The sequence below is a fragment of the Aegilops tauschii genome, chromosome 5, assembly GCF_002575655.3.
Source record: "Aegilops tauschii subsp. strangulata cultivar AL8/78 chromosome 5, Aet v6.0, whole genome shotgun sequence".
In the NCBI taxonomy this organism is placed as follows: domain Eukaryota; kingdom Viridiplantae; phylum Streptophyta; class Magnoliopsida; order Poales; family Poaceae; genus Aegilops; species Aegilops tauschii.
Window position 1 is genome coordinate 30863019 of NC_053039.3, and position 25621 is coordinate 30888639.

General features: G+C 43.2%; 1 protein-coding gene and 1 pseudogene across 1 annotated transcript; one reads left to right on the top strand and one right to left on the bottom strand.

The window, feature by feature from the left end:
* Window positions 1-21386: 21386 nt before the first annotated feature.
* Window positions 21387-23426, bottom strand: LOC109762960 (uncharacterized). Its single transcript, XM_020321838.4, has one exon. The coding sequence runs from the start codon at window positions 22655-22657 to the stop codon at window positions 21764-21766; it is 894 nt and encodes a 297-aa protein (XP_020177427.2). The 5' UTR covers window positions 22658-23426; the 3' UTR covers window positions 21387-21763.
* Window positions 23427-25156: 1730 nt separating this feature from the next.
* LOC109777490 (receptor-like protein EIX1) overlaps window positions 25157-25621 on the top strand; it is a 34310-nt pseudogene continuing 33845 nt past the window's right edge.

The following is a 25621-nucleotide window of genomic DNA, read 5'->3' on the forward strand; positions in this document are numbered from 1 at the left end:
TAGCACTCGTTCCAAGAAGTAATGTATTTTCGGAGTAGAGGGAATATCTAAATATTCTTGTTAGTACCGTCTTCTCAGGGAGATTACCTATATGTAACATATTATTATTATTGTTCTTTTATTAAAAGCATATATCCCATAGTGTTGTTTTTCATAGCAAGCATGTCATCTATGTTGACGTATAATGTGTTGTCTAGTCTTTTTCACCAGATTGGTCTTTTGGTTGCATTGGCTAGAGCATGCACTTAGGCTTCATCATCGGGCTAAAAGTATCTCCATAGTCAATCCCATGCTGTTGAGTGAAACCACGAGCAACAGGACGAGCTTTGTGCTTATCAACAGACCCATCCGGACGATGCTTGGTTTTGAAAATCCACTTGCCGTGTCTCGTGGTTGGAGCCTCCGACAGATTGATATGAGCAATGCCTTTTTACATGGTATCGGAGACAAGAGGTCTTGAGTTCAAGTCCCGCCTGGCGCAATTATATTGCAGCCCACTTTCGGTCCACGTTTAGGCCCGAGGGAGCCACACGTGAGGGGGAGTGTTGACGATAATGTGTTATCTAGTCTCTTCCATCAGATCGGTATTTTGGTTGCATTGGTTAGAGCATGCACTTCTACAGTCTAAAACTCCGAATTTCGTCGCTGAATTTTAACTCCCTTGGGCATTATAGTGGGCGACCACCAGACTCGCATGGAGCATCTCTTAGGTCCACAACAATGTGAGCACCTATGTTGAGTGGAACCTGGGTTGGCAGGTTATGGAAATATACCCTGAAACTTTAAATATGCAGATAAAATTTGCATACCCATATTTCTCATAGAACAAAAAACCAAAGTTATCCAACAAACAATCGATCATACGCATGTAGGACGATAGAGAACATCCATGAGCCACTGTATCCGAGAAATACCCTGGCTGGTCCTGCATCTTAGGCTCGATGCCGGTCATCGGAGTCACCCCGGCTGTCTTGGAGCACTCGGGGTCCATCGCAGGCTTCCCCTCCGACGCAGCAAGGGGGACGAAGATAGGCCTGATGCCATCGCCGTAGTAGTAATAGCGCCCGAGTATGTGTGGCCCGTTGAGGCGGCGGAAGCGACGGAGGAAGCCGTCGCCGGCGATCACGCGGCGCCATGGCTTGCACGTGGCGGCGGCGCGGATGAGGCTGACGGGCGTCCCGACGCGCAGGAAGATGAGCTCGAGGAGATCATCGTGGATGCTGATCGGCGACCCTGCGTCTACGCCCCTGGAGCTGGAGGTGATCCGCCAGCGCCGCCATCTACCTCCCGATTCGTCTCCCATATTTTGGGTGTGCCTAGCTTGTTTGTTTGTGCAATCATAACCCCAATTAATTAAGACGACCTTGCGCACAGAAGCGCACCTGGTTGTTTGGTTACCGCGTTTTTAGAGTTCTTGTTTTAGCAGAACTGACTTGCTCCCCATTTTATAGTAAACTATGTTTGGGTATCGTAACAAATCCTCGTGCTAGTAAAACTGGTTCTGCATAAACCCACACACGTGTTGAGGATGATCCAAAGCAGCAGCAACATCAAACTCTCAGTTGTGAATTCTCAAGGTTGAAGATAGCATATCCAAACAAAGTATGCTTTTTTTGTTTTTGAAAAGGAGGTTAAACCCCGGGCCTCTGCATCAATCCATGCATGCAACCATCTTTATTAATTATTACATGAAGGTCTGACAAGAACATACATCAATCCACCCGAAGCCATCACTCACACCTACAAATTCGATAATGTGAAGAGCTCTCACTCCTCATATCTAAAACCGGTGTCGTCGCCCATCCATTCACATAACATATCTGGACTAACAGCCGGTGTAGCAGACCTAAAGTGCACACCACATGCACACGTTTTAGAAGCCACCATCCTCATCGGACCACTGACCCATCTTTAGGAGAGAGATCTGCATCATCCTTGCCAGTACGGACATCCGTCGACGTCACCACGGCGCCCAACAGCGCCACCGCCCTGCGCTCGTCCGTCCAGACGCGAAGACTCTGGAAGATCTGTCGTGCATAGCACCTGCCAACCAAGCATGACTCAGCGTAGCACCTGTCGGCCAAGCATGACTTGATAGCTCCACTCACTACAAGAAATATGTCAACTTGCGACCATCACTATTGGTCGCTGAATGGTCATTGTTTTTCATTTGCGACCTTTTTGCGACCAAAAATAGATGGTCAAAAGCTGGCAGTCGTAAACTGAAATTAGCGACTTCTTTGTGATATGTAAAAGGTTGTTGGTTCCACGACCAAATTTTTGGTCACTAGCAGCCTCCCCAGACCACGTAGGATCCAGCGTGGCAAGCTGACGTGTATAAGAATCAGTCCGGTCCAATTCGGTGTTCTACATGGCCAAGTCCAACAATTCAGCCTTTTTAATATATATTTTTTTATTAATTTTCGCTTGCTACATGGGCCTAGCCCAACAATTCGGCCTTTTTTCTGGGTGCGGCCTTTTAGAGTGTATGATCTTTTATTTTTCACCATTTTATTTTGGTGTTGGCCACACTAGTGAGATTGGTCGCGATTATCATAATCTCATACACTGGTCCCACACGTCAGAAATTTCAAATGCACTCAAATTATTTTTATAAGTGGGTCACATGAGTCATGTTTCCATTGCACACATTTTCAAATCACATACATAATTACTACTTCATATGAAACAAAGATTGTAATTCGAAAACATACAACATTTCATTCAAAAATAGAGAGAAGATACATGAAATTCTGGAGTTCACAATGCCCAGATAACCCAGCTATTATTACATAACTTGCTATACAAAAATGTCTTGGCGCTTCTTTGAACATCTTCTTTCATCTTGAATTTAGGCAAAATATCTGCCAACAAGAAAACAAAACAGCGAGGATATAGTGAATAACAACAGCAGCAAGTGATGGGGTGCTATTTAGTAAGATTAAGTCCGGAAAGAAACATGCATGAAAATTAAGAAGAGCTAGAGCAATTCTGCATGAAAATTAAGAAGTGCTATTCAGTATGAATGCCATGAAGTTTTCGTGCACGTCATGCCAAGTCAGCCAACACGTAGCATGCATGTGGGCCATAAAACATGATCACAGTTCAGCACCTACAACAGCCTGACACAACAGATCAAGCCATGAAGTGATAATAACAGTGTGTGATGAGAAACTGACCGCTCTTTTTAATTACTATGAGCAACAAAACATCTAGTTTCAGATACTCAACGGATTCATTCATATACTTACTATATGCTGACATGGATTGTAGAGGTTAACAACAAAACTAAAACTGGAACTTGACATAAGCTAACAAAAAAACACATTCCAAAACTATCTGTATAGAACATTTATGCATGGATACATTCAAGAACTAGAAAAGTTCAAATAGGTTTATAAATGCACAAATAACTTGAGGAAAAGTAGCCAACTTATGTATGAATCCAGTTCACTAGAGCATTTTATGAAAAAATATATTTATGATGCACTGGAACAGAGCAAGGAACTTCTACAGCAGAACAAAAGAGGGAGCTAGAGGTAGGAGATGGGCTGGCTGTACTTGATGCCGCAGACAACCGCGGCGCTGTACGTGGTAGAGGAGGTTGTAGTCGAGTTGGACCATGTGCGGAGCGTCGTCGTGGCGGTGGATGCCCTGGTTGTCATCATTAACTTACAACATCAGCAAAATAATAAATAGGTAATTATACAGCAGGAAAACAATAATTCCAAGAATTTTACATTTACAAGATTATCTATAATGGTTACTTATTTATTCTGCAAGGAACCACAACATATTTCTGCAGAAAAAGAACATGTATGCAAACCAAACCACCAAACAAATAACGAGTTGGTTCATCTTATACCAGAATAAGAAGAACACCGACAAGGAATAGAAGCATTCCTTGGTTTTCAAGCACACCAATTCATAGACATGATTTTGATATGGGAAAGACGAGGGAAGCACGCATCTCAAGACCAGCTGCATTTCCTAATATAACAGGTGAACCACAATAGCAAGTGTTATTAATGGCCAATGCTGGCAGTACTGAATGTAAACATGCATGCTAATCCAAAACCAACTACAGCCACGACATCAATCAACCTTCATTCAGTTGTGTATTGACATACCTATCTAAAAGAACATATATAGAAACATATGAATTTTATTTCTGAATACCAATACAGAAGTACTAAAAAAACAAGACTAAACATTAGTAGAAGGTAACAAGAGCTCATTACACAAGTTTTGCTAGCAATTAGGGGACCCTGGTTCCTACACTACTGGAATCAGCTAATTTGCCATCTGCTGGCTCTTTGCCGTCTGCTAGCGGATGGCAAAGAAGGTCTTTGCCATCAGCTACCCAAAAGCAGACGGCAAAGAAATGGCAGACGGCAAAGGCTGCCGTTAGCCACCTAACGGACACTAACACTACTCATTTTGCCGTCCGCTTCTTTGCCGTCCGCGGCAGACGGCAAAGGCGCCTTTGCCGTCAGCCGCCGAAAGCAGACGGCAAAGTAGGTCTTTGCCGTAGCCTACTTTGCCGGAGCCTTTTGCCGTCTGCGGCTGACGGCAAAGGCCTTTGCCGTCCGCCGTTCATGCCTTTGCCGTCCGCCGTGGCAGACGGCAAAGTAGCTGATTCCTGTAGTGCTATACTGACCACATTTGGGTATATCCTACCCTACCAGTGGCTAAATAATGCAACTTTATGACTGTCAAGTAGGCCTACAGAAGCAGACTCAAACATTACAAACACAAGACCAGTACAGGTAAAGCAGACCTACAGAGCAATGGGCAAGCACCAGGAGCCTCAAGTGCAAACTAACGAGGGCACACGCATCTACACACTAGAGAGCCACGCATCTAAACATAGGACCTGGAATGAGCAGTCGAGTTATGGGTACCACTCAGCCGTGGACTAATCTCAAGCCTAAGCTCTCAAGTAAGATGAGTACTACCCTCACTGACAACAGTTCAAATCAACCGGAATTCAGTAAAACTGGAGTATGGATTGGCGACTTTCAAATGATGTGGACAGATTGTTTGAGTCAGTCCCTCCCTACTTAACACGAGCTAGATTAGTACAGCTGCCGGATCAATGCAATCGGAGCATGGCAACTCACACCAACCAATTCGCACTGAAACCAGAGGGGATTGGGTGGGGGGGGCTTGATGTGGCACTAGCCGTCCCTGTGGTGCACGAGGTGGAGTTCCTTGTCGTCGACGGCGTCCGTGCCGCAGGCCCCCACGCCGAGCGCGTACAGTGATACGTCTCCAACGTATCTATAACTTTTTATTGTTCCATGCTATTATATTATCTCTTTTGGATGTTTATGGGCTTTATTATGCACTTTTATATTATTTTTGGGACTAACCTATTAACCCAAAGCCCAGTGTCAGTTCCTGTTTTTCCCCTTGTTTCAGTGTTTCGAAGAAAGGAATATCAAACGGAGTCGAAACGGAATGAAACCTTCTGGAGAAGTTATTTTTGGAAAGAAAGCAACCCGGGGGACTTGGAGTGCACGTCAGGAAAGAAACGAGGGAGGCACGAGGCAGGGGGCACGCCCATCCCCCTGGGCGCGCCCTCCACCCTCGTGGGCCCCTCGTGGCTCCCCTGACGTATTTCTTCCTCCTATATATACCAATATACCCTAAAACCTTCGGGGAACAGAATAGATCGGGAGTTCCGCCGCCGCAAGCCTCTGTAGCCACCAAAAACCAATCGGGACCCTGTTCCGGCACCCTGCCGGAGGGGGGATCCCTCACTGGTGGCCATCTTCATCATCCAGGCGCTCTCCATGACGAGGAGGGAGTAGTCCACCCTCGGGGCTGAGGGTATGTACCAGTAGCTATGTGTTTGATCTCTCTCTCTCTCGTGTTCTTGATTTGGCACGATCTTGATGTATCGCGAGCTTTGCTATTATAGTTGGATCTTATGTTTCTTCTCCCCCTCTACTCTCTTGTAATGGATTGAGTTTTCCCTTTGAAGTTATCTTATCTGATTGAGTCTTTAATGATTTGAGAACACTTGATGTATGTCTTGCCGTGCGTATCTATGGTGACAATGGGGTATCACGTGATTCACTTGATGTATGTTTTGGTGATCAACTTGCGGGTTCCGCCCATGAACCTATGCATAGGGGTTGGCACACGTTTTCGTCTTGACTCTCCGGTAGAAACTTTGGGGCACTCTTTGAAGTACTTTGTGTTGGTTGAATAGATGAATCTGAGACTGTGTGATGCATATCGTATAATCATACCCACGGATACTTGAGGTGACATTGGAGTATCTAGGTGACATTAGGGTTTTGGTTGATTTGTGTCTTAAGGTGTTATTCTAGTACGAACTCTAGGGCTGTTTGTGACACTTATAGGAATAGCCCAACGGATTGATTGGAAGAATAACTTTGAGGTGGTTTTGTTCCCTACCATAATCTCTTCGTTTGTTCTCCGCTATTAGTGACTTTGGAGTGACTCTTTGTTGCATGTTGAGGGATAGTTATATGATCCAATTATGTTATTATTGTTGAGAGAACTTGCACTAGTGATAGTATGAACCCTAGGCCTTGTTTCCTAGCATTGCAATACCGTTTGTGCTCACTTTTATCATTAGTTACCTTGCTGTTTTTATAATTTCAGATTACAAATACATTTATCTACCATCCATATTGCACTTGTATCACCATCTCTTCGCCGAACTAGTGCACCTATACAATTTACCATTGTATTGGGTGTGTTGGGGACACAAGAGACTCTTTGTTATTTGGTTGCAGGGTTGCTTGAGAGAGACCATCTTCATCCTACGCCTCCCACGGATTGATAAACCTTAGGTCATCCACTTGAGGGAAATTTTCTACTGTCCTACAAACCTCTGCACTTGGAGGCCCAACAACGTCTACAAGAAGAAGGTTGCGTAGTAGACATCAAGCAGTTTCTGGCGCCATTGCCGGGGAGGTGAGTGCTTGAAGGTATATCTTTAGATCTTGCAATCGAATCTTTTAGTTTCTTGTTTTATCACTAGTTTATATTATAAAAGAAAACTACAAAAAATGGAATTGAGTTTGTCTCATACGCTTCATCTTTTTAATATCTTTCGTGAGTATGATGGAAAGGAAAATTGTGCTCAAGTGCTAGAAAAAGAATTACATAGAATGCTTGGCATAAAATATCTGAATGATGAGCATGATTGCTGTGTTGTTAGTATGAATTCTTTGAATACCCATGATGCTAATGATATGCAAAGCCACAAGCTTGGGGATGCTATGTTTGATGAGGATGATATGTTTTGTCCCCCAAGTTTTGATGAGCAAATTTATTATGATGAAAGCATGCCTCCTATTTATGATGATTATATTGATGAAAGTGGGTTTGGAAGAGTGTCAACTTTAGGAAGTAATGATCCCACTATTTTGGAGGGTGTTGAATCTTATAATATTTATGAAAGTGGATTTGGAGAGGTCATGACTTTATTTAGTGATGAATCCACTATTTCGGAAGAGGTTCCAATTGATTATGAGAACAAAGTTGCTATCTATGATGATTATTGTGATGACTTGTATGCTATTAAGAATAATGATAACCATGAAACTTGTCATCATGATTTTAGTTTTCAATTGGATTATGCCTCACATGATAGTTATTTTGTTGAGTTTGCTCCCACTATTATTCATGAGAAGAAATTTGCTTATGTGGAGAGTAATAAATTTTCTATGCTTGTAGATCATGAAAAGAATGCTTTATGTGATGGTTATATTGTTGAATTTATTCATGATGCTACTGAAAATTATTATGAGAGAGGATCATATGCTTCTACATATTGCAATAATATCAAGTTTCCTCTCTATGTGCTTAAAGTTTTGAAGTTATGCTTGTTTTGCCTTCCTATGCTAGATGATTATTGTTCCCATAAATTGTTTGATCACAAAATCTCTATGCATAGGAAGTGGGTTAGACTTAAATGTGCTAGTCATATTCTTCATGATGCTCTCTTTATGTTTTAATTCTTATCTTTTATGTGAGCATCATTGAAATCATCATGCCTAGCTAGGGGCGTTAAATGATAGCGCTTGTTGGGAGGCAACCCAATTTTATTTTAGTTTCCTGCTTTTTGGTTCTGTTTAGGAATAAATAATCCATCTAGATTCTGTTTAGATGTGGTTTTGTGTTTTAATTAGTGTTTGTGCCAAGTAGAACCTTTGGAAAGACTTGGGTGAAGTCTTTATGATCATGCTGTAAAAAACAGAAACTTTAGCGCTCACGAGATTAGCCAAAACTTTTTACTGGAGAGTGCTATTTAGTTGATTCTTTTTGCAGATGATTACTAGACAAATACCTCAGGTCCACCAATTTATTTTAGAATTTTTGGAGTTCCATAAGTATACGTTTGATACAGATTACTACAGACTGTTCTGTTTTTGACAGATTCTGTCTTTCGTGTGTTGTTTGCTTATTTTGATGACTCTATGGCTAGTAAAATAGTTTATAAACCATAGAGAAGTTGGAATACATTAGGTTTAAAACCAATATAAATAAATAATGAGTTCAATACAGTACCTTGAAGTGGTGTTTTGTTTTTCTTTCGCTAACGGAGCTCACGAGTTTTCTGTTGAGTTTTGTGTTGTGAAGTTTTCAAGTTTTGGGTAAAGATTCGATGGACTATGGAATAAGGAGTGGAAATATCCTAAGCTTGGGGATGCCCAAGGCACCCCAAGGTAATATTCAAGGATAAACAAGCGTCTAAGCTTGGGGATGCCCTGGATGGCATCCCCTCTTTCGTCTTCGTTCATCGTTAACTTTACCTGGAGCTATATTTTTATTCACCACATGATATGTGTTTTGCTTGGAGCGTCATTTTATTTTATTTTGCTTTACTTGCTGTTTGAATAAAATACTAAGATCTGAAATTATTAAATGAGAGAGCCTTCACATAGTTGCATAATTATTCGACTACTCATTGATATTCACTTATATCTTTCGGAGTAGTTTGTTGTTTGCTCTAGTGCTTCACTTATATCCTTTTAGAGCACGGCGGTGGTTTTATTTTGAAGAAATAGATAAACTCTCATGCTTCACTTATATTATTTTGAGAGTCTTTAGAACAGCATGGTAATTTGCTTTGGTTATGAATTTAGTCCTAATATGATGGGCATCCAAGAGGGATATAATAAAAACTTTCATATGAAATGCATTGAATACTATGAGAAGTTTGATTCCTTATGATTGTTTTGAGATATGAAGATGGTGATATTAGAGTCATGCTAGTGGAGTAGTTGTGAATTTGAGAGATACTTGTTCTAAAGTTTGTGATTCCCGTAGCATGCACGTATGGTGAACCGTTATGTGATGAAGTCGGAGCATGATTTACTTATTGATTGTCCTCCTTATGAGTGGCGGTCGGGGACGAACGATGGTCTTTTCCTACCAATCTATGCCCCTAGGAGCATGCGCGTAGTACTTTGTTTCGATAACTAATAGATTTTTGCAATAAGTATGTGAGTTATTTATGACTAATGTTGAGTCCATGGATTATATGCACTCTCACCCTTCCACCATTGCTAGCCTCTCTAATACCGCGCACCTTTCGCCGGTATCACACACCCACCATATATCTTCCTCAAAACAGCCACCATACCTACCTATCATGGCATTTCCATAGCCATTCCGAGATATATTGCCATGCAACTTTCCACCGTTTCGTTTATTATGACACGCTTCATCATTGTCATATTGCTTTGCATGATCATGTAGTTGACATTGTATTTGTGGCAAAGCTACCGTTCATAATTCTTTCATACATGTCACTCATGAGTCATTGCACATCCCGGTACACCGCCGGAGGCATTCATATAGAGTCATATTTTGTTCTAAGTATCGAGTTGTAATTCTTGAGTTGTAAGTAAATAAAAGTGTGACGATCTTCATTATTAGAGCATTGTCCCAGTGAGGAAAGGATGATGGAGACTATGATTCCCCCACAAGTCGGGATGAGACTCCGGACGAAAGAAAAAAAAAGAGAGAGAGAAAAAAGAGGCAAAGAAAAGAGAAGGCCCAAAAAAACAAAAACAAAATGAGAGAAAAAGAGAGAAGGGGCAATGCTACTATCCTTTTACCACACTTGTGCTTCAAAGTAGCACCATGATCTTCATGATAGAGAGTCTCCTATGTTGTCACTTTCATATACTAGTGGGAATCTCTCATTATAGAACTTGGCTTGTATATTCCAGTGATGGGCTTCCTCAAATTGCCCTAGGTCTTCGTGAGTAAGCAAGTTGGATGCACACCCACTTAGTTTCTTTGTTGAGCTTTCATACACTTATAGCTCTAGTGCATCTGTTGCATGGCAATCCCTACTCACTCACATTGATATCTATTGATGGGCATTTCCATTAGCCCGTTGATATGCCTAGTTGATGTGAGACTATCTTCTCCTTTTTGTCTTCTCCACGACCACCATTCTATCCCACCTATAGTGCTATGTCCATGGCTCACGCTCATGTATTGCGTGAAGATTGAAAAAGTTTGAGAACATCAAAAGTATGAAACAATTGCTTGGCTTGTCATCGGGGTTGTGCATGATTTAAATATTTTGTGTGATGAAGATAGAGCATAGCCAGACTATATGATTTTGTAGGGATAGCTTGCTTTGGCCATGTTATTTTGAGAAGACATGATTGCTTTGTTAGTATGCTTGAAGTATTATTGTTTTCATGTCAATATTAAACTTTTATCTTGAATCTTATGGATCTGAATATTCTTGCCACAATAAAGAAGATTACATTGATAAATATGTTAGGTAGCATTCCACATCAAAAATTCTGTTTTTATCATTTACCTACTCGAGGACGAGCAGTAATTAAGCTTGGGGATGCTGATATGTCTCCAACGTATTTATAATTTTTGATTGTTCCATGCTATTATATTATGTGTTTTGGATGTTTATGGGCTTTATTATGCACTTTTATATTATTTTTGGAACTAACCTATTAACCCAGAGCCCAGTGCCAGTTTCTGTTTTTTCCCTTGTTTCAGTGTTTCGAATAAAAGGAATATCAAACGGAGTCGAAACGGAATGAAACCTTCTGGAGAAGTTATTTTTAGAAAGAAAGCAACCCGGGGGACTTGGAGTGCACGTCAGGAATGCAACGAGGGAGGCATGAGGCAGGGGGCGCGCCCTCCACCCTCGTGGGCCCCTCGTGGCTCCCCTGACGTATTTCTTCCTCCTATATATACCAATATACCCTAAAACCTTCGGGGAACAGAATAGATCGGGAGTTCCGCCGCCGCAAGCCTCTGTAGCCACCAAAAACCAATCGGGACCCTGTTCCGGCACCCTGCCGGAGGGGGGGATCCCTCACCGGTGGCCATCTTCATCATCCCGGCGATCTCCATGATGAGGAGGGAGTAGTCCACCCTCGGGGCTGAGGGTATGTACCAGTAGCTATGTGTTTGATCTCTCTCTCTCTCGTGTTCTTGATTTGGCACGATCTTGATGTATCGCGAGCTTTGCTATTATAGTTGGATCTTATGTTTCTTCTCCCCCTCTACTCTCTTGTAATGGATTGAGTTTTCCCTTTGAAGTTATCTTATCTGATTGAGTCTTTAATGATTTGAGAACACTTGATGTATGTCTTGCCGTGCGTATCTATGGTGACAATGGGATATCACGTGATTCACTTGATGTATGTTTTGGTGATCAACTTGCGGGTTCCGCCCATGAACCTATGCATAGGGGTTGGCACACGTTTTCGTCTTGACTCTCCGGTAGAAACTTTGGGGCACTCTTTGAAGTACTTTGTGTTGGTTGAATAGATGAATCTGAGACTGTGTGATGCATATCGTATAATCATACCCACGGATACTTGAGGTGACATTGGAGTATCTAGGTGACATTAGGGTTTTGGTTGATTTGTGTCTTAAGGTGTTATTCTAGTACGAACTCTAGGGCTGTTTGTGACACTTATAGGAATAGCCCAACGGATTGATTGGAAGAATAACTTTGAGGTGGTTTTTTTCCCTACCATAATCTCTTCGTTTGTTCTCCGCTATTAGTGACTTTGGAGTGACTCTTTGTTGCATGTTGAGGGATAGTTGTTGGGGAACGTAGCGGAAATACAAAATTTTCTACGCATCACCAAGATCAATCTATGGAGTAATCTAGCAACGAGGGGAAGGGGAGTGCATCTACATACCCTTGTAGATCGCGAGCGGAAGTGTTCAAGAGAACGGGGTTGATGGAGTCGTACTCGTCGTGATCCAAATCACCGATGATCCTAGCGCCGAACGGACGGCACCTCCGCATTCAACACACGTACGGAGCAGCGACGTCTCCTCTTTCTTGATCCAGCAAGGGGGAGGAGAGGTTGACGGAGATCCAGCAGCACGATGGCGTGGTGGTGGAAGTAGCGGGATCCCGGCAGGGCTTCGCCAAGCGCAAGCGGGGAGGAAGAGGTGTCACGGGAGGGAGAGGGAGGCGCCAGGGCTTGGGTATTGCTGCCCTCCCTCCCCCCACTATACTCCGGTCAATAACCAACAGCGGGATCTGGATACCCATGTTGGCTCCCACATGCTCCTCGATGATCTCATCGGATGAACCACGATGTCGAGGATTCAATCAATCCCGTATACAATTCCCTTTTTGTCTATCGGTATGTTACTTGCCCGATACCTTGTTCAATCTCGTTACCGGCAAGTCTCTTTACTCGTTCCGTAACACATCATCCTGTGATCAACTCCTTGGTCACATTGTGCACATTATGATGATGTCCTACCGAGTGGGCCCAGAGATACCTCTCCGTTTACACGGAGTGACAAATCCCAGTCTCGATTCGTGCCAACCCAACAGACACTTTCGGAGGTACCTGTAGTGCACCTTTATAGTCACCCAGTTACGTTGTGACGTTTGGCACACCCAAAGCAGTCCTACGGCATCCGGGAGTTACACGATCTCATGGTCTAAGGAAAAGATACTTGACATTGGAAAAGCTCTAGCAAACGAACTACACGATCTTTTATGTTATGCTTAGGATTGGGTCTTGTCCATCACATCATTCTCCTAATGATGTGATCCCGTTATCAACGACGTCCAATGTCCATGGTCAGGAAACTATAACCATCTATTGATCAACGAGCTAGTCAACTAGAGGCTTACTAGGGACATGGTGTTGTCTATGTATCCACACATGTATCTGAGTTTCCTATCAATACAATTCTAGCATGGATAATAAACGATTATCATGAACAAGGAAATATAATAATAACCAATTTATTATTGCCTCTAGAGCATATTTCCAACAATAGTTATATGATCCAATTATGTTATTATTGTTGAGAGAACTTGCACTAGTGAAAGTATGAACCCTAGGCCTTGTTTCCTAGCATTGCAATACCGTTTGTGCTCACTTTTATCATTAGTTACCTTGCTGTTTTTATATTTTCAGATTACAAATACATTTATCTACCATCCATATTGCACTTGTATCACCATCTCTTCGCCGAACTAGTGCACCTATACAATTTACCATTGTATTGGGCGTGTTGGGGACACAAGAGACTCTTTGTTATTTGGTTGCAGGATTGCTTGAGAGAGACCATTTTCATCCTACGCCTCCCACGGATTGATAAACCTTAGGTCATCCACTTGAGGGAAATTTGCTACTGTCCTACAAACCTCTGCACTTGGAGGCCCAACAACGTCTACAAGAAGAAGGTTGCGTAGTAGACATCATACAGCGCCACGTCCCTGCAAGGAGCACGGAGACGGCGTGAGCATGATGGGATCAACCGACAAAGCCATTCCGTGGAGCTGAGGTCCGCACCTCTCATCGTAAGCGAAGGAGACCTGCGCAGATCAGCAGAAAAGAGTGAGGCGCGGGCTCGGAGGAAGCGAGATGGGGGAGAGGAGGGGTTGCGCGAGCAGTTGACGACGAGCCAGTGGTGGTACGTCGCGGATTTTGCCCCACAGTCGCGCAATGGCCAACCGAAGAGAGAGAAGGTGGGGAATGGCGAGAGGGTGGGGGCGGCAGCGGTGCGGGAGAAGGGCAGCGTGGTCGCCGGCGGGGAAGCCCGGCGCCGGTGGAGACGAGGGGCGGCGGCGGCCACGGGATCGAGGAAGAGGGCAGAGGAAGTGGGTTGGGCTTGGGGGATTTTGTTTTTGCTCCTAATCTGTCAACGTCGTGCGGGAGAGAGATGGGGACGAGGTGGGAGGGAAGCGGAGAGGAGGGGGAGAGGCCGCCGGCGGCAAGGTTTGGGAGGGAGACGAGGGGAGGGATGGGATCGGGGTGGGTGGCGGCGGCGATGTGGGAGCCGAGGGGAGCGAGATCTGGATCGAGCGAGGAGAGGGGGGCTGCTAGGGTTTGGGTTGGGTTGGTGAGACCTGAGAGATGTTGGATCCGTCGGATGTGGACGGTCCAGATCGGCTAAGGGGGGTGATCCGTGTGAAGAGCTCTGATTGGTTCAGAAAAATTATGATTTACAATAGTTTCTAAGTACTAAAACTAGGAGGGTTTTGTGAAGCAGCTATCAAAAATATTTTGCAAAATGGCACAACTAAAATTTTCTCTCAATTTACACCATATTTTATGGATGATAGCCAATTTGCATGCAAATTTTTTTATCTTTGTAGCTATTTTTAATCATTATTCGAGTGCCCAAAATGAATTCTTTTTGTGAAGGACCTACCAAATAATTGTTGTAAAATTGTACCAAATCAATTTTCTAAAATACTAGGACATATTTAAACCATAATTTACCAAATTGTTGGGTGTCAGAAGTTTTGATCCACCTCTGGTGAAAAAGACAAATTTCCGCCGATTCAACTAGAAGCGGGTCAATTTTGAACTACAGCTCCCTCATAGTTTGCTCTTTATTTTTTGAAAAAATTATTTCTAGGTACATGAGTATCTATTTAATTAGAGAAACACAAAAAGTTTTCCAAGATTCAACAACTAGCTAGGAACGGTCATGCCCGCCGTTTTGACCGCATTTTGAAACAGGCATAAAAAATTCAAAAAAATCAAAAAATTGGAAAACCTTCGCATTGTGTCATTATATGTGATCAAGTTAACAGGAAAAATAATAAACTTGTAATACGACAATTATTTTAAAAAAGTGTTCTCAGAAATGAGCTATCATGTGTGAAGATTCATGGCTTTTAACCCAAATGGTCAATCTTATGGCCACCTTCATGGCATAGTTTGTTTAAATGATCTAATATTGTGCACAAGGGTGCATATTGGAATGGCAAACAATGTTGACTAAGGAAGTTTTCTTCTTCTTTGCACGGAAATTTCATTTTCCATTTTTCGAGTGCCCAAAATGAGTTTTTTTGTGAAGGCCTACCAAATAATTGTTGCAAAATTGTACCAAATCAATTTTCTAAAATACTATGACATATTTAAACCACAATTTACCAAATTGTTGGGTGTCAGAAGTTTTGATCCACCTCTGGTGAAAAAGACAAATTTTCACCGATTCAACTAGAAGCGGGTCAAATTTGAACTGCAGCTGCCTTATAGTTTGCTAATTATTTTTTCAAAAAATTATTTCTAGGTACATGAGTATCTATTTAATTAGAGAAACACAAAAAGTTTTCCAAGATTCAACAACTAGCTAGGAACGGTCATGCCCGCCGTTTTGACCGCATTTTGAAACACGCATACAAAATTCAAAAAAATCAAAACATTGGAAAACCTTCGCATTGTGTCATTATATGTGATCAACTTACCAGGAAAAATAATAAACTTGCAATACGACAATTATTTTAAAAAAGTGTTCTCAGAAATGAGCTATCATGTGTGAAGATTCATGGCTTTCAACCCAAATGCTCAATTTTATGGCCACATTCATGGCATAGTTTGTTTAAATGATTTAATATTGTGCACAAGGGTGCATATTGGAATGGCAAACAATTTTGCCTAAGAAAGTTGTCATTTTCCTTGGACGAAAAAATCATTTTACATTTTTCGAGTGCCCAAAATGAGATTTTTTGTTGAAGAACCTACCAAATAATTGTTGCAAAATTGGACCAAATCAATTTCATAAAATAATAGGACATATTTATTGCAAAATTGACAAAATGGTTGGGTTTCAAAAGTTTTGACCGCAGGAACTGGGTCAAATTTGAACTGCAGCTGCCTCATAGGTTGCTCTTTATTTTTTCCAAAAATCATTTCTAGGTACATAAGTATTTATTTAATCATAAAACACCAAAAAAACCCAAGATTCAACCACTAGCTAGGAACCGTCATTCCCGCCGTTTTGACCGCATTTTGAAACGGGAATAAAAAATATTAGGCAATGTTTAATGCAAATTTGACCAAATTTTTGTGAAGGACCAACCACATATTGGTTGCAAAATTGGACCAAATCAATTTTCTAAAATATTAAGCAATGTTTAATGCACAATTGACCAAATTTTTGTGTGTAAAAAGTTTTGATCCACCTCTCATGAAAAAGACAAATTTCCGCCGATTCAGCTGTAAGTGGGTCAAATTTAAACTGTAGCTACCTCGTAGTTTGCTCTTTATTTTTTTCTAAAATAATTTCTAGGTACATAAGTATTTATTTAATCAGAGAAACACCAAAAGTTTTCCAAGATTCCAAAAAAATTCATATATACGTATTGATGATTATTCTTGCATACACATGAAACTTTTTTTATACATATCTAATATTATTTATGATTATCATTATTTATATGCATGAAATTTTTCAAATACACACATTCAATTTTTTTAAACACATGATTACATTTTTTGAAATACATATTAACATTAACATTTTTTTGAATTACACATTTAGTTTTCTAATTGCTAATTGATATAGCAAGATTCACAAAGGAGTTCATTATTTTCCTATTCTAATGAAAAACTTATTATTTTCCCTTTTTATTGGGGTGAATATATGTTTGTTTTAATATGGGGGCTTCCCACATTTCTTCCTGGATGGCCGAGGCCTACACGGCACACATATTTTTTTTTAAGGAGGTGGCCTCGTTCCACCGAGGCCCAAGCCCACCTTGAGCGACACCTTAAGTACCAATGCATCCACGTTCACAACCTCATGACCATTTATATTGGTCGTAATCAGGTAGAAAGAAGGTCGTTGACCACTCTTGTCTACTTTATGACCATTTGGTGTAAGGCAATTTCAGGGTTTGAGCCCTTCCAAGCGAAATGGCCGTGGATTTACGACCAATTCAACCGGGGTCACTGAGAGAAGGTCACAAGTTGACATATTTCTTGTAGTGACTGGAGCTCCGTGCAAGACACAATCGCTCCACCTCCTTCCTCCGTCTTCCAGCGCCGCTCCACAAACGATGCTCCCAAGAGAGAAACGACAACGCAGTACCGCCATCGTCCGATCTGAAAGACCCCCAAAGCAGTGCCAATCACCAGCAACCGTCAAGGACCCATATAGTGCCCACCACCACTCAATCCTCAAGGCGATGCCTTCAGGAAGGTCACGGCATCAAGGATGCCACCGCCGCCCACCGGAGTTAGGGTTTTCACCCGAGAGGCAGGGAGGGGGAAGTAGAGGAGTAGACGTAGACCGATGTCTTAAAGAAGAAAAGCGGCGCCCTTGAGCGTCATCGTCGGCTTGGCTGGCCGGGTCCGACCAAGGGGTTTCCCTCAATCTGGATCTCCTCCACCAGCTTCACCCGCGGCCAGGGTCCCGGCAACCACGCCGGAACCGCCAGGAACCCATAGGAGAGAAGCCCACTGATCAGGGCCAAAGGACAGCGGCCAGATCTGGCGCCGCTGGCCGCCAGAGCAGTCACGCCAGGCCCTGGTCCACCAAAGATTCGTCGGCCGTCCGACCAAACCATCGACACCACGACAGCCACGCCGCTCGACGTAGCACGGAGGGGCCTCGCCGGAAGGGCCGCCACCCCTGATCCAATCGCTCTCCAGCGCTAGGCGGAGCAGGAAGGGCCCCGCCGCCACAGTCCCCAGTTGCGCCACAGACTTGCCCTGTGCCAGCCTCATGCGGCGGCGAGGGAGGGAGGGAGAGGAGGTGGGTATGCCGGCGGCGGGAGGGGGGTCGCCCCCGAGTTACCCGGGACAAGTGAGGTTTTGAAACTAACCTCTATCCAGGAGTAGTCAACAATGTATTCTTTTTTTTGGAATTCAAGAGCTTTATTGATTTAAACAGCGAGATTACATTCCTTCATTACACAAGCCATAAGGAAGGATGGGATATAGTTTATCCAAATACATCTTCTCCTAGAAAAACTACATTGCCTAGCGCAAAGGTGCGCTAATTCATTTGCTTCTCTATGTGTAGAAGAAGAGAGGGCCGCGAAATAATAAGTTGATCCAATTCCATTCCTTTCTACAACTTGTTCTGCTAACTGTACCGTATCAACATGTGTGTTTGAAATTATTTTATTTTTCTTGAATCTGGACTTTAGTTCGATTAGTTCATTTTATGTCTTTCAGTAATTCCAACTTTTTTGATTATATATCATGGTAAAGGTTGTGCTCTTGTAAAAATATTATAGAGAAAATAATCATGCTAAATCACAATCGACTGAGACTTGGTTATGTCTTTCTAGTGGTTCGTGGTCGTCGTCCCCCCCCCCCCCCCCCCCCCCAACACCTACTGCGGTACCTTCTTTGGGTTGCTGGGACTCCCGATGGCTGGTCCTGCATCGTAGGCTCGACGTTGGCCATCGATCCATGAGCACATCGCCTACCACTAGAATTTTATTTTATCAAAAATGTAAGCATTCATGCTGAGTCAAACGTGGAATTTGGCTCGGTAAAGAAACAGCTCAGATCGCTATGTCAGAAACTCAAAAGAGTTAGATCAACCTCATTGAGGTCAGGACCATCGACAGAGGAAAAAGAAATTATGGGGAATATCTCTAGGCTTTTGGCTAGAGAGGAGATACAGGCTAAACAGCGATCTACTAGGATGTTGTGGCTAAAGGAGGGAGAATGGAATACGGGCTTCTTCCAAGCTAAAGCTAAAGAAAGACACCGAGCTAATAAGATCAAGCGTTTGCTAGAGCTGACGGTTCGGATGCCACGACACAACAGCAGATGGGGAAACAAGCATCGGTGCTCACATTTTCGGCAAATTATTTTCCTAGTGATAGGCAGCGTGCGCATCCATCGACAGCGAGCCAAGTTATGTATTTGAAGTTTCAGGAAATATTTTTATAACCTACCAACCCAGGTTCCATTCAACATGGGTGCTCACATTGTTATGGACCTAGAGATGCTCCATACCGATGTGCGCGCATACTTCTAGGGAATCCACCTTCCACCAGTTCCCTAATCTCCCCAATGACTGTCGGGTGAGATCCAATGCCACCAAGCATAGGTCCTACTGGACGCAGGCGCCTCACATTCGACTGAACTCAGACCTACTCAAGGTTCACGAAGGCCCCATAGGCAGTAGTTCTCCTTTTGGATCCAGGGAAAAGTATAGCGGCTGCGGGTTCAACACCAACTGAAAGCCAAAATGTATGTGACATATGAAATCATGATGATGTACTGTCTAGTTGTAAGAGCATCTCCAGCCGCGCCCCCAACAGGCCCCCCAGGCCATTTTTTGTCGCCGGCGCCGAAAATTCGGCCCAGCCGCGCCCCCAAAAGCCCAATATTCGTCGGCTCGGGCCGATTTTGGCGCCAGCGGACCCAGGCCGAAGCCGGCGCACTGGGGGGCATCGGGGAAACTGATTTTGGCACGAACGGGAATGGGCCCGCCGAGTCAACGACTCGCCGCCTCGGTTCCCGCAGGTCAGCCTTCCATTGATGCCTCACGGGTGGCGCAGTGAAGGCGCCACGACGCGCGTCCTGCCCGCTCCCGCCACGCTGCACCCGGCAGGCAGCTTCTCACCGCCCCGCTTTGGCTATAAAAGCCGACCTCCCCGCCGGTGAACGCCGCAGTCGCCACCTCTCTCGCCTCCTCTCGCCACAGAAGCCACTCTCTCCCACTCTTCCCCCGCCGACGAGCAATGGCCGAGCATTACCCAGGCGACCACGGAACTGTGAAGTGCCATGAGCCAGACAGCGAAGTGAGATACAGCCCTATATTCTGTCACAGGAAAATGTGGAGGCATAAAAGTATCTCACATGTAGCTCAACTTTCAACACCTCTCACATTCACAACATTACTTTCAAGGAGTCCTAAATTACACAAAGGAGTGCAGTTTCGCTTTCAGGGAGTCTTGACAAATTTTATTTATTTTTGGATTAGTTTGAATTGCTGACCACATATGTCACGTAGTTAAGGAAGTCTTGACTAAGAGAAACATTAATTTCCACACAAATTGAAAAAAAAAAACTAGGCAATGAACTGAAAAAAAATGATAGACTGAACAATCACTGAACTGCACTATATACATTGAATCCTATTAACTGTCACCAAGTTTTGTTTATATGGAGCCAACATGAAGGTAAAACAATTGATGACTGAACATTCACTGGACTGAATTATACACATTGAATCCTACTAACTTCCACTGAATTTTGTTTACTGGCAGCCTAAATGGAGAAACAAACTGATTGACTGAGCATAACACCCGGGGCTTTCTACATGAAAAAGCAAATGCCACTATCCCTCGTGCTGAACATAGCCAGTATATTCAATGACTGAGACCCAAAAATTCTACCTGCAAGATCTACTATCCCTCGTGCTAATGAAGAGCACGTACACTGCACAAAATTGACACTGAACTAACAAAAATGGCAGAAGAAACACCACCACTTTGGGCCCAATAAAACACATGCTGCCACAACCCTCCTGAGCTGAATCAATGAGCAATAACTCATTTTCCATCACTGACAAAAGATTTCTCATGTAAGAATCGAAACAAATCATTGATATGCTACTCTGGAGTGGGGTAGACAAATAGCAATGCTACCTTATAAAACTCCTACCTTGATATCTGAAATGAACTGGTGAAAAAGAAAATAAGATTAAACTTATTTGTGTAACCATGCAACCAGTTACTCAGTTCAAACATGCAACCATGCTTTTCTTATAACTTCTACATGGAGTTATCAGACGAAATTAATGTGAACCTGTCATAGGAAATACAGTACAAAAGATCAGTGCTACATATAATAAACATATATCCCTCAAATGTAACTGAAAAACAGCAGCAGTTTAAATTCATGCTTGCCCTAGAATATTGAAATCCTTTTCTTGGCTTCTTACTGTCTTGCATACAACAGCAAGCAATCACAGAGATCAGAGATGGCAAGTCAGTTAACTGAACGAATGAACAACACTAACAAAGGGCAAGAGTTATTAGAACACATCCATCTCATAGGAGCAGCTGCTCATCAGCTCCAAACAACAACACCGCGGGTCCAGACCAGCAGCTTGCAAATGTTCTAGTGATCATCACAAGTTCACAACTGACAAATCACCACAAAACAAGCATAGAAAAGTTCTTATTTCTCTGACTTCTCCCAGGAGTCATAAAAAGACACAACCACACACACACACACACACACACACACACACACACACACATCAGTCACAAGGCATGATAAATTTGCAGAGTCCCACACACAATACAACAAACACGTCCATGAAGCTTAAACACTTGATAAATGATAACTTGACAGCGCGATGCATCACGCGACCTCCTGAATCATCAGTCATTTGATGCCAGAATTTGTAATTGTGTTGTCGAAACCAGCCTCCTCCTACTCCTGCACACAGTCCTAAGCAATGCAATCGGCCCTCCAGCTCGCCTACATGCACCTAGGCGAGCATCTTATTGAGCCTTCTTGAAGCCGGCCTACTAATTCAACGACAGTTTCATCATTGTAAGATTGGGTGTAATCCACACAGGAGCAGGCCAGTTGGACCAAAGCTGAGGAAACACAAGGCTTTCCCAGCTATTATTATCCAAGCGAAGCACTCCTATATCGCGACGACTATCCTTATGTACAGTTATGTACTCATTATCGTCAGTGAAGTAGACACGATTTTCCTTGAGAGCAGGGCATTCTTTAGTGCTGAGACAGAGTGACTGGTTATGACCAAGAAACAGCACATGGCCGTGCAGGCAATCAATTTCCACAAGCTTCTTGGCAGCAACATCAACCTCATGTATTTTAATTCCTTTGGTGTGCAGTGTAAGTGCTGAAATATCATCAGGATTGCCACTATACACTTTCAATCTCCAAACAAGCAGCAAACCACCCCATGGAGCTTGAAGAATGTATGCTCCCTGAATCCCAAAATCGTCATCATCATCCACACCCATGATAGTGTTCATTGTAACAGCAGGCCCACTAAGATCAAAGGTGTGAATTTCTCCCATTAGAGTCACTGCATACAATAGCCCATCCTTGTAGGTGCAGTCAAAATAATCAGTGTGAGGTGGCAGCCAGGTCCACTTATCGTCCCCTACCCTTGCAAAGGATAGCTGACCAAACGGCATGTGGATGAGCACCACTACGTAGCTCCCTGTGGGTGTATCATAAAACAAAAGAGCCTTCTGGTGGAAGACTTCCCGCAGGGAAGCTGGAGCAATTATCTTTGGAGGGCAGATAACTTTCTTTGCCGTGTGCCATGAGTATTCATACTTGTGGACAGCACCTGAGTCATCACACATGGGCTTCACATGCTGCATGGTGGTCACTGAAGGGAGAGCAATCTGTTGACCAGTGATCGGATTGACGAGGTGCATTTCAGATCTCTCATCGACGGTGACCAGCAACCCGAGAGAGGACCCAATCAGAAACCTACTGTGGAGAGGCGGCTCCGGGAGAGTTAGCCTGTAAACCCTCTTCTCCACGAGGCTGTAGAGACAGGCAACATTCTCGCTGGAAGATTCAGATCAGTAGAGCAGGCACGGCGTCTGGGGTTGCTTGTGTGTGCCGAGTTTGCGCAGGGCGGTGTAGGCAGAGCGCCAAAAGGTGCAGACAGCACCAGCACGCACAAGGTCAGGGATCTCAAGAGTGGCAAAGACATGCATCAAGATGTCTTCTGGTAGTTCAGGAAGTGTGCCCACCGCAGTATCTATCAGTAGTGTCTTCTTCTTCAGTAAACTGGGTGGAGAGAGACCTAGCAGCTTAGATAAAACTGGTAGTGCCCCGAAGTTCATTACCATGGCTATACTAGGGGCAGCCGTGGGAGTACAATCTCTGTTGGAAGATGAACTGCTTCTGCTGAAATACTTGCAAAATAACAACTTGGGTAGAGCACAAAGAGGGCAGACAAGGTTGTGTTCATATTTATAGATCACCAACCGAGGTTGCCTCGCTCCTAAACCGAGTAGGTGAAGCAGATCCGAGTAGGCCAAGGAAATCACTAGATTTTGACTCCCTGAGGCTTGTGGCATCAGAACTTGGACCAAATCTGGATAAGACTCGGGCTTGTTGTTGTTGTTATATGCTAAAAGACGGATCTTTTCTGCCAGAACACCGATCCTGTTTGCTTCTCCGAGATCCCCTCCGGCTCCGAGCGCTCTGTGGGATGGGGACGGTGCGGGAGGGGGACTCATCTATACCAGGCCTGGGCCTGTTCGTGCCATCGAGCCGGGCTCGGGCATAGAAATTGAGCCCGACAGGCATGCCGGCCTGGGCTCGGGCCTGCAAAAAACGGGACCTCCTATCTGCGGCAGACTGGAGGGGCTTCGCACAGGGGTGCCTCGTTTGGGCCGGCCCACGAAGGAGCAGCTACTGACGTAAAATATACAACGCAAAAAACTGAAGGCGACTCGAGATTCGAACTCAAGGCCTCCCGATTAGTACCCGCGTGCGCTAGCCATTGCGCCAATACACGCTCCCTGACAATATTAAGCAGCAAACACTATAAGAACATAATCCACGACAGATCTAAACTTCTTTAGAACTTCGAACGCAGTTCATTCTTTTTTTTTCAGGAAAAACGCAGTTCATTCTCTTTTTTTTGCAGGAAAAACGCAGTTCGTTTTCAAAACCTGTATCTTTTTTTGAACGCGGACAATTCCAAAAATAGCGAATAATTATTTTAAAATGTTGAACATTTTTTGACCTGTGAACAATTTTTTGAAAAACAGCAAAGTTTTTTTTTAATGTTGAACAAATTTTCAAAAACAAGAACATTTCATAAAATTTTAAACGAAAAATAAAAAAAGCGAACATTTTTTGAAACTTGGAACAAAATTTGAAGAAAGCGAACATATTTTTGGATCTGTGAACAATGTTTGAGAAAAGGAACATTTTTTGTAACTCTGAACAAAATTTGGCAATGCGAACATTATTTCGAATTGTCAACATTTTTTGAAAATGCGAACAAGATTGGAAACTCGAACATTTTTTTAAACTTGGAACAAAATTTGAAGAAAGCGAACATATTTTTGGATCTGTGAACAATTTTTGAGAAAGGGAACATTTTTTGTAACTCTGAACAAAATTTGGCAATGCGAACATTATTTCGAATTGTGAACATTTTTTAAAAATGCGAACAAGATTGGAAACTCGAACATTTTTTGGATTAATTTGAAAGATTTAAAATGTGAACAAAATTTTAAAAATCTGAAAAACAAACAAAAAAATCATGAACATTTTTCGAAATTGTGAACAAAATTTTGTAAATGTGAACAATATTTGACAAAAAGGACATTTTTGAAAATTCTGAACCATATTTGAACTTTTCGAAAAGCTTACAAAGAAAAAGTAAAAAAACATTAAAAAGGAAAAACAAAGAAAACGAGAAAAAAGGAAGAAGAGAATAAGACTGAAGAAAAAACAGTAGAAGGAACAAATGGTTTTTTCGTCGCTTTTAGTTTCTTTAAGTTTAGCATAGCTATTCTTACAGATCCACGAGCCAGTCGCGGTGGCTAGCGCGGTTTGTACCGCTACAGGAGGTCGTAAGTTCGATCCCTTGCGCGATTCTTTTTTGCGGTTCATCTCGCGAGGCGAAAACCACTCAAATGGGCCGGCCCAGGGTGAGCTGCGCCCTATGCGAAGCGGCGACTACTTGCCGCAATAAGCGGCGAATAGGGAATTCCGCAAAAGACATGATTTTAGCCCTAGTCAGACTGGGCCGACCGGGCCACATCCGGCTTTTTCAGGCTTGGGCTCAACCTAGTAGGCCCGATGGTCGGGCCGGGCTGGGCTCAAGCCTGGGTTTGTAGCACCGGGCGTTTTAGGCCCGGCCCAGCCCGACATATGCCCAGGTATATCCCTCATCTAACCTATGTATGTATCTCTGTTACTTATAAAAATCGCTATTCTTTATTAGGACAGTAAAACTCTCTAGCGGATCCCGTAAACCGGGTCATTCGGCAAAATAATTGCCGGTTTACTTGACGAAGACGATTTTGCCGCCCTCCACCAAACCGAAGGCCACTTACCCCCTGCCCCCCCACTGAAGGTGTATGTGGTTTGTGTATGCTGGGCAGATTGACGATGCCGACAGAACCATCTGCGCTGGAGCCAGGTTTTCGCCCACCATCTGCTAAATCGATTTTGGAAGATTATATCCACCATCTGCCGGAGCTGCTCCATCTAAGGTACTACTCGTATGTTGTTCTGTGCTGATTTCCAATCTCCTTTGCTGTCATACGTTATCTGAAGTTGAAAACTATAGAAGAGAATACCAGTGAAATTGTAAAACAAGAAATTTTTCGTTTCAAAAATGAAGAAGAATCTTAGCCTGGAATGTC

Excerpts from the sequence above, each read along its gene's own strand:
- LOC109762960 (XM_020321838.4), bottom strand. The coding sequence starts at position 22,657 with ATGCACCTCGTCAATCCGATCACTGGTCAACAGATTGCTCTCCCTTCA.